The following is an 8492-nucleotide window of genomic DNA, read 5'->3' as shown; positions in this document are numbered from 1 at the left end:
AAAAATAATAAATGATGCGTCATTTCATTTTCTTATATACGGAAATTGGAATAAAATAAGAGAAAATTCATTTATGGCTATTACATAGTTAGACGTAAACATCATTAAGGTGGTAATTATTAAAAATTCAATTACAAACAAACGAACGAACAAACGGACAAACGGGCAAACGAACAAACGAATAAAACCTTCAAAAATAAATAATTTATCTATATATATGTAAAATGAATTAAATTTTTCGGTTCAATCGTTTTCACGGCTTATACAAAAACCCCGAAAATAACCTTGATTGTAATTAAAATTTCGTTAATATGCGGTCTTTACGTCCCCACAAAATAATAATAATGATGATGATGATAATAATAATAATGATAATGATGATAATAAATAAATGAATGAAAAAAGAAGACAAAAAATTTTTTTTGTTTTTGTTTTTGCCCTTTTCACTTTTTTTTTTTGTTATTTTCTTAAAATTAATTAAATTTTGAATCGTGCGGGTTTGCATAGAAGCAAATAAAAAAAAAATTATTAATTAATTAATTATTCTTTCATTTATTTATTTATTATTATTTAAAATTTTAATTAATTAATTAATTTTTTTTTTAAATTTTTTTTCTTTTTAAAAAGGAAAATTATGTGAAAAGTTTTTTTTTTTTTTATGTAAAAAAAAATTATTATTATTATTATTATTATTATTATTATTATTATTATTATTATTAATTTTTAACGTGAATTTTTATAACATAAAAAAAAAATATAAACAAATGGAAAAAATACTTGAAAAGGAAAAAAAAAAGAATTCAAAGGAATTAAAAAAAAGGAAAAATAATTACAATTAAATAACGAAAGAATAAACGATTAATAACAATAAAATCTGTATCATCTCCTCCTCCTCCTCCTCCTTCTCTTTCTCCTCATTTTTTGTTGTCAACCCTTTCTCTTAATCTCATCCCCTTTCCCTCTCTCTCTCTCATTTTATACCCCTTTCATAACATATTCTAGATCATTCCACGCAAAAAAAAAAAAAAAATTTTATTTAAACTTTTTTCTTTTTTTTTGCCATCATTTCAGGGAAACGAAAATAAATTTTTTTTTTCTCTCTTTTTTTTTTTCTTTCCTTTTCACCTGTTCTCCACCGTTACGCCTCATCCCTTTCTTTACCTTTCCGCACATGTTATTATTATTATTATTATTATTAATAAATGAAATCTATAATTGTTATTATTTGTTCTTTCGAGTGTAAATTCAAACAAATTGAACAAATAATAATTTTCAATTAATAGAAAGTAAAAGAAATTTTCAAACCGTAAAAAAAAAAACAACAATAATTTTATTTATTTATTTTTTTGTCGTCGTCGTCGTCGTTGTTTATTTATTTATTTATTTTTTTTATTGTTAAATTCGATAAATTGATAAATAAATAAATCAATAAAAATGCATTTATTTATTTATTTTTTTTATTTTTTACCCGCGATGTCAACGTGTCAACTCGTTTTACCAGGTATGTTTTTTCACATAATTACTATTATTATTATTATTCTCTTTTTTGGGGGGGAAGGGAAGGAGGACACAATTTTAATAAGTTTTAATTAAATTCATTATTTATTTTAAAATACATGATTAATTAATTAATTAATAATTAACCAACGAGTTAAAACTTTATTTCGTACCGTTAAAATTTATTAATGTTCGATTAAATTTATTTATAAAAAAAATCAAACGACGTGGCATTAGAAAAATAAATAAAAAGTGTGAATAATAATAATAATAATAATAATAATAATAATAATAATAATAATAATAAAATAATAATAATAATAATAATAATAATAACGTCATATTTGAATACGATTGACATCAGTGCAACAGCGAATAATAATAATAATAATAATAATAACAATAATGATAATAATGATAATAATAATGATTATTTGACGCGATACGTTAAATCTATAAATAATTATTGGATTCCATATAATGATGACGATATAAGCGAGATGAAAATAAAAGATGATAATAATAATAATTATTACTATTATGTAAATAATAATAATAACGGTCAAAGGAACGGTCAAAGGAGTGAGTTTATAATAAATACGAACAAAGGAAAATATAAAATTTATCATGAAAAATTAAAATTAAAAACTTTACCGAATTTAAACGAAGCCGCTTTGGGCGTTATATCAAGTCAGATCATATCAAACGATAAGAAAATTTCAAAATATTCATCGGGAGGGATATCGTCGTCTGCTTCTCCTCCGGTATACACACGTCAATCACAATCTATTAATAATAATAATAATAATGGTAGCAAGGGTAAAAAATTAATTTCACACGTTAAAACGGGAAATATTTATTTAAATAAAAAAAAACCGGAAATAGAAAAACCGTTAAAAATAATTAACGATCCGCAAACTTATTATAATTTAGGTTATTTCACGGCTGGAATTATTAATTCGTTGGTTTTAACGAAAGATATGAAAAATTCTATTAATTTCGGGTCTTTCATTATTGAAAATGGTAAAAAATTTTTTAAATTTTTCAAAACGAACATATCGAAAATATACGAAAAATTTTTTACTTAATTAAAATGAATTTTATTTTTTTGAATTATTATTTTAAAAAAAAAAAATTAATTATTTCCGGTTTTAATTTTTTTTTTGTAAATTTTTAAGGTTGGCAAAATTGTTTTTTTGTTTTTTTTTTTTTTTTTTGTAGCTTTATTTTTAATTTCCGTTAAAGATTCATAAAATAAATATTTTTGCAAAATTTTCTAATAAAAAGAAATGAATGAAATTTTTTTTTATTATCGTGGCACGAGAAAAATAAATAAATTTTTGTTTATATATTTTTGTTTATATATTTTTGTTTATATATTTTTGTTTATATATTTTTGTTTATATATTTTTGTTTATATATTTTTGTTTATATATTTTTGTTTATATATTTTTGTTTATATATTTTTGTTTATATATTTTTGTTTATATATTTTGTTTTTTTTGTTTATCCTTCATTTCCGGTTTTATATATTTCCTATTGTTGTTTATTCCTCAGTTTTAAACAAATTAAAATTTTGTTAATAATTTTTTTTTTTTTTGCCTTTTGTCTTTGGAAAAACATAAAAAAAAAACAAAATTTCCGGAAGTGGGGATAACGTGTGACCTTGAACTTGAAAAAAAAAGGAGTGACAGGAGGTGAGCGCCAAATTTAAATTTTTACCTTAAATTTAAAATTAATGAAAATTACCTTTAAAAAAAATTTAAAATAAGGAAGTGAAAAGAGTAAGAAGTAAACGTTTTTGAAAAAATAATAATAATAGTAATAATAATAATAATAATAATTTAAAAAGTAATTAGATTTTTTGTCTGCAACCACTACAAATCGTTTACTATAAAGTTGTTAATGTGTTTTTGCGAGAATGTTTTTTTTTTAGAAACTAAGAAACCCAAAAAAACTTTTTATATACCTTCGTTAATATTAATAGGTATAAACAAAAAAAATCGTGTCACTAACCCGATTATAAAATGAACGGTTACATAAACGTAAAAATTTTTTTTTTTTTTTTTAATTGCGAAATTGTCAAAAAGAAAAAAAAAAGTACAAATCAATAGAACCATTTACCATATCCACGTTTTCGGTTTCGTTTTTTTTTTCAAAGAGGTTAAGGTAATCGTAAGGTGCTAATTTCCTTGACACATAACAAAACAACACGACAACAACAACAACAACAACAACATTAAAAAACTCACATGTTTGTTTTCACTTACTTAACATTACTCTATCCCTCCCCTCCCCCCACACCGAAAGAAAAAAAAATTCTAATAACGAAACTTAAAATGTATAATCAAAACATATACATAATAATTTGTATTAATTAATTATCATTATTATCATCATTATTATTATTAAAAACGTTTTCAAAGTTTTCATATATGATCCTAAAATCGACCGACTCGATAATACCGAATAAATAAAGACAAATTAAAGAACTATTTTACGTTTCCTAAAGATCGGAAAATCCAAAAGGAAAACAGTCAGTCAAGCATAGTTGAGAAAATTTTTCTTTAAGTAATAAAATCTTATGAAATTAATCGCGAAGGCAAAATATAAACCTTTTTAATCTCTCATGTAAAAGATTTTTCTCCAACTTTTATAAAGTGTGGATGTGCGTTACGTTATTTCCTTCCTTTACACGTTCCCATAACGCATTAGCCGACGACAACAACAACAACCACGAAAAAACTCCATTAATTTTTGAACCGACATTTTTTTTTTTTTCGAAACCTTTTGACAATTGCGATGACGTCACACAATAAATCCGCGGAGAAAAAAAAACAAAAAACATTCAAATGTTTTGAAACATTCGTTTAAAACGCGATGAATTCATGCATGATCTCTTATTTACGAAATATCTTATAAAAAAAATAAATAATTATAATAAAATTGACAGTTTTGTTTGTTTCTCTGTCTCTCTCTCTTTTTTCCCCTCTCTCTCTCTCTCTCTCTCTCTCTCTTGTATATGGTAGAATGAATTTGCGTGATTTTTTGTCTTTGATTAACAAGGACTTGAGAATTAGTCCATTGATGATAATAATAATAATAATAATAATAATAATAATAATAATAATAAAAATTAAGAGAAAAAAAAAATTTTTCGTATCTATGTTTATTTATTAACTAGGCTATTGTCGTTGTTGTTGTTATTATTGAATTTTATTAAAACAATAATTATAATGATAATAATAATAATAATAATAATAATAATAATAATAATAATAATAATAATTATAATAATTTTCTTATTAATCAATTGTCCAACGGCTTTTAATAGAAAAAAAGCTTTCATTAAAATAAACAAGCAAAAAAAAAAATTACACGTAATTATTATCGAATTCTCATGATTAATTAACGTTATTGTCCGCCATTTTTCCTCTCTCTTTTTCTCTCTCTCTCTCTCTCTTTTTTTGAACAATTAAAAATTCATAAGCTTTTTTTTTACTTTTCCCTTTTTTTTTTTTTTGGAATTTACTGGAACGAAAATTTCCAGAAAAAAAATTAATTTCAAATAAATAAAATAATAATAAATACAAATGAAATGAAAACAATTTTTAAAAAATAATTAATTATGTTTTTTTTTAATTAATAATCTTTTATGCGTATTTAATAATATTTATTAATACCACTATTGCCAACTGTCAGAAAGAAAAAAATTATAATTTAATAATTTATTTACGGTCAAGGGTGATGATGTTATACTTGTAAAACAATTTTTTTTTAATATATTTAAAATTACTTTTAATAATACAAACACCTTTTTTAACGTTTACATAAACCTTGCAATGATAATGATAATGATAATTTTTTTAAAAAATTATTAAATATCATTTACGGTGATATTATATTAACTTATTAAGCGTGGAAAATTGATTTTAAATGTGGAAAATTTTAATAACGAAAAATTTTTAGGAAAAAAAAAATTTATGATGATGATAATAATAATAATAACGACAGTTAAAAAAAATGCTTACGAGTGCGTAATATGCACGCATTCACGCACGTGCGTTTTAAAAAATTTTTTTTAAAAATTAATTATCAAAATTAATAAACATTTTATTTATTTTTTAATAACCTTACTTTTTTTGTTAAAAAAAAAATTAAAATTTACTCGAAATAAAGAAAAAAAAAAGAAAAGAAATATGCTTTTGAACCTTTGAAAAAAACCTTTTTTTAACATTAATAATAATAATAATTTTTTTCAAAACTCCAACCGGCGTGCAAGAATTTTCCTTTTTAAAAAATTATCATTACTATTTAGGAAAATTAAAAAAAATTTTTTTACTACCCTTTTTTTTTGTACACGCGTTTTGAGTAATAATAATAATAATAATAATAATAATAATAATAATAATAATAATAATAATAGTAATAATAAACCTTGTAAGCGGACAAAAATTATGGAGAAAAAAAAAAATTCTCAAAGGAAAAATTTGTATCTGGTTTTTTTTTAAAAAAAATTATTATTAGGTAATATATATATAATTTTTTTTGTTTTTTTTTTTGTTTGTTTGGTTCGCGTGCGAGAATTTAATTTATATTGACTATTTTTATTCATGTTTAACTTATGCATAAATGATATCATATAAGAACGTTTTAAAAAAATTTTTTTTTTTTTTTTTTTTCAGTTACCATCTCTATGCTAAGGATTTTTTGTGTCCTTTAAACTTTTAGTATAAATTATTGTATTTGTTTGTATGCGGGTGTAGTTTAAATTCAAACAACAATTCGGTTTAACGTACCCCACATATTATTATTATTATTATTATTTTTTCGGGAGTAAATAATACTGCGGTAAAATGGTAAACGGAATCCTCAAAATGGTAAGTTACAAAAAAAAAAAAAAAAAAAAAATTTTTTTAATTTGCTGCGAATGAATTTATGATTACATATTCAGTGTATTTTAAATTTGCTGTCGTTCACCAAAAGGTTTTTTTATTAACGTCGGGTTTTCATTTCCTTTTATAAAAAAAAAAAAATAATAATTTTTTCTTTCGGTTGTAAAAAAAAGAAAAAAAAAAAAATGAAATTCAATGTTGAATAAAAAAATGTCGACATGTTCGCCATTTTTTTCTTTTTCCCTGTCGAATTTCAAAAAAAAAAAAAAAAGGAAAAAAAAATTTCTTGTTTTCTCTCTCTCTCTCTCTCTCTCGCTCTCTCTCTCTCTCTCTCGCTCTCTCTCTCTCTCTCATATATAAAATGCCGAAAAAATTTAAAATTTTTATCGTGTCGTTGTCGTTTGTTTTAACCGACAATGGTTTGTTTGATTTAACGTCATCATTGTTAGTAAGAGAGAGAGAGAAAAGTTACAATTTCCGGTCATTTATTTCTTTTTTAAATTATAACGTTGGAAATAAACTTGAAAAATAATAATAATAATAATAGTAGTAGTAATAACACACACACACACACGTGACCTGAAAATGGATTTTTTTGTTTTTTTCAGTCTTTTTGCCTCATCCTTGCCTTTTGCTTATTAACTTCCGCTTTTGGAAGACCACAAGAATTACAAGAAAATGAAAGAAAAGATTTAAAAAGACAATTATCCGAAGGAGAAGATTTGAAAACAGATAATTCTTACGGATTGGGATACGGTTTAGGTTACGGATACGGATACGGAGGTTATCCCTATGGATATTATGGACTCTACGGATTGGGTTATGGATATCCTTATTATGGATATTACGGAGGATACGGATATCCATTTTACGGTTGATAAAATAAATAAATAATAATAACGGGGATCTCTTTTTATAAAAACTTTTTTTTTTTCTTTTCTCTCTCTCCCTATCTCCCTCTTCCTCTCTCTCACTCTTCCATTCTTTTTTTTCCCTCGAAACAAATGAAATCAACAATTAAAAAAAAAAAAAAATGGAAAATGATGATTAAACAAATAAAACAAAATTAAAAATAAAATAAAAAAATTTTAACTTTTTTTTTTTTTTAAAATCTTTTCCGTGTTTTTTTTTCCCTTTTAGAAAAAATTATACCTAAGGTTAATTTTTTTTTTTTTTTTATTAAAAGTTACGGAAAATATTGGAAACATTTTATATTGTAAAAAAAAAAAATTTCTTTTGAACCTTTTTAACAAAAAAAAACTGGAAGTAATAATGTTTTATATTTACAAAAAAAAAGGAATGAAAATTAAAACTGGAAAATTTTAACTCGATGAAAAAAAAAAATTTTTTTACTGGTTAAAAAATTTTCCTGACGAAAGATTATTTGAAAAAAAAAGGAAAGGAAAGGAAAAGTTTTTAAAATGTAAAATTATTTTTAAATTAAATTAAAATTTAACAAAAAAAAACGAAACATCAAAAACAAGAAGAAAAAGAAGAAGATAACTAGATAAACGTGATAAACGTTTTCGGATTAATGATAATAAAAACGCGGGAAAAAATAATTTAAATTAAAACAAGCATTGTTTTATCATTATTATGTTTTACTTTTGAACGCGACGAATTTATGTTCTCAGTTCCGTAGTTTTAAAAATTTATTCCAGGTTTCTACCCGCCGATCCCTTAAAAATAAACGTCTGAATATCAGCGATGCTGCGCGCCTGATGAATAGGTTTCGACTATGACGTCACAACAATTCTTGTAAATCTCCATCTTATTCGATGGAAACGGGTTTGTATTATCTAAAGTTATCTCCAATTACAACAGCATATCTAAAGCAACACTTACTTAAAAATAGAATATTCCAGAAATTTCGTAACCAATGTGATGACGACAAATATTTATTAATCTATTCCTATTTTTAACAATTAATAAAATTATTTATCACAAACTATTTACAATCAAGTCCAAGAAATGTTCTAGAATAAAATTATACAATCGGGATAAGTCAATAAGTTCAAAAAAAAACATTTTCGGGATTTTGTTTTACTCCATTATAAGATTAGTATGTTTGGTAAAATAAAATACGAATCATAAAAAGAA

At 22.8% G+C, this 8492-nt stretch overlaps 1 protein-coding gene across 1 annotated transcript; it reads left to right on the top strand.

Moving 5' to 3' along the window:
• Positions 1–6353: 6353 nt before the first annotated feature.
• Phum_PHUM196240 (uncharacterized protein) lies at positions 6354–7612 on the top strand (the record flags this gene model as incomplete). The annotated part of the gene is made up of 3 exons (XM_002425351.1): positions 6354–6377; positions 7001–7211; positions 7533–7612. 3 exons carry the CDS (start codon positions 6354–6356, stop codon positions 7610–7612), a joined length of 315 nt encoding a protein of 104 aa, XP_002425396.1.
• Positions 7613–8492: the final 880 nt, after the last annotated feature.

This window comes from Pediculus humanus, genomic scaffold (assembly GCF_000006295.1).
Source record: "Pediculus humanus corporis 1103172107545 genomic scaffold, whole genome shotgun sequence".
In the NCBI taxonomy this organism is placed as follows: domain Eukaryota; kingdom Metazoa; phylum Arthropoda; class Insecta; order Psocodea; family Pediculidae; genus Pediculus; species Pediculus humanus.
Note: the sequence above shows the minus strand (reverse complement) of the source record. Positions and strands in the feature narration are given on the sequence as shown.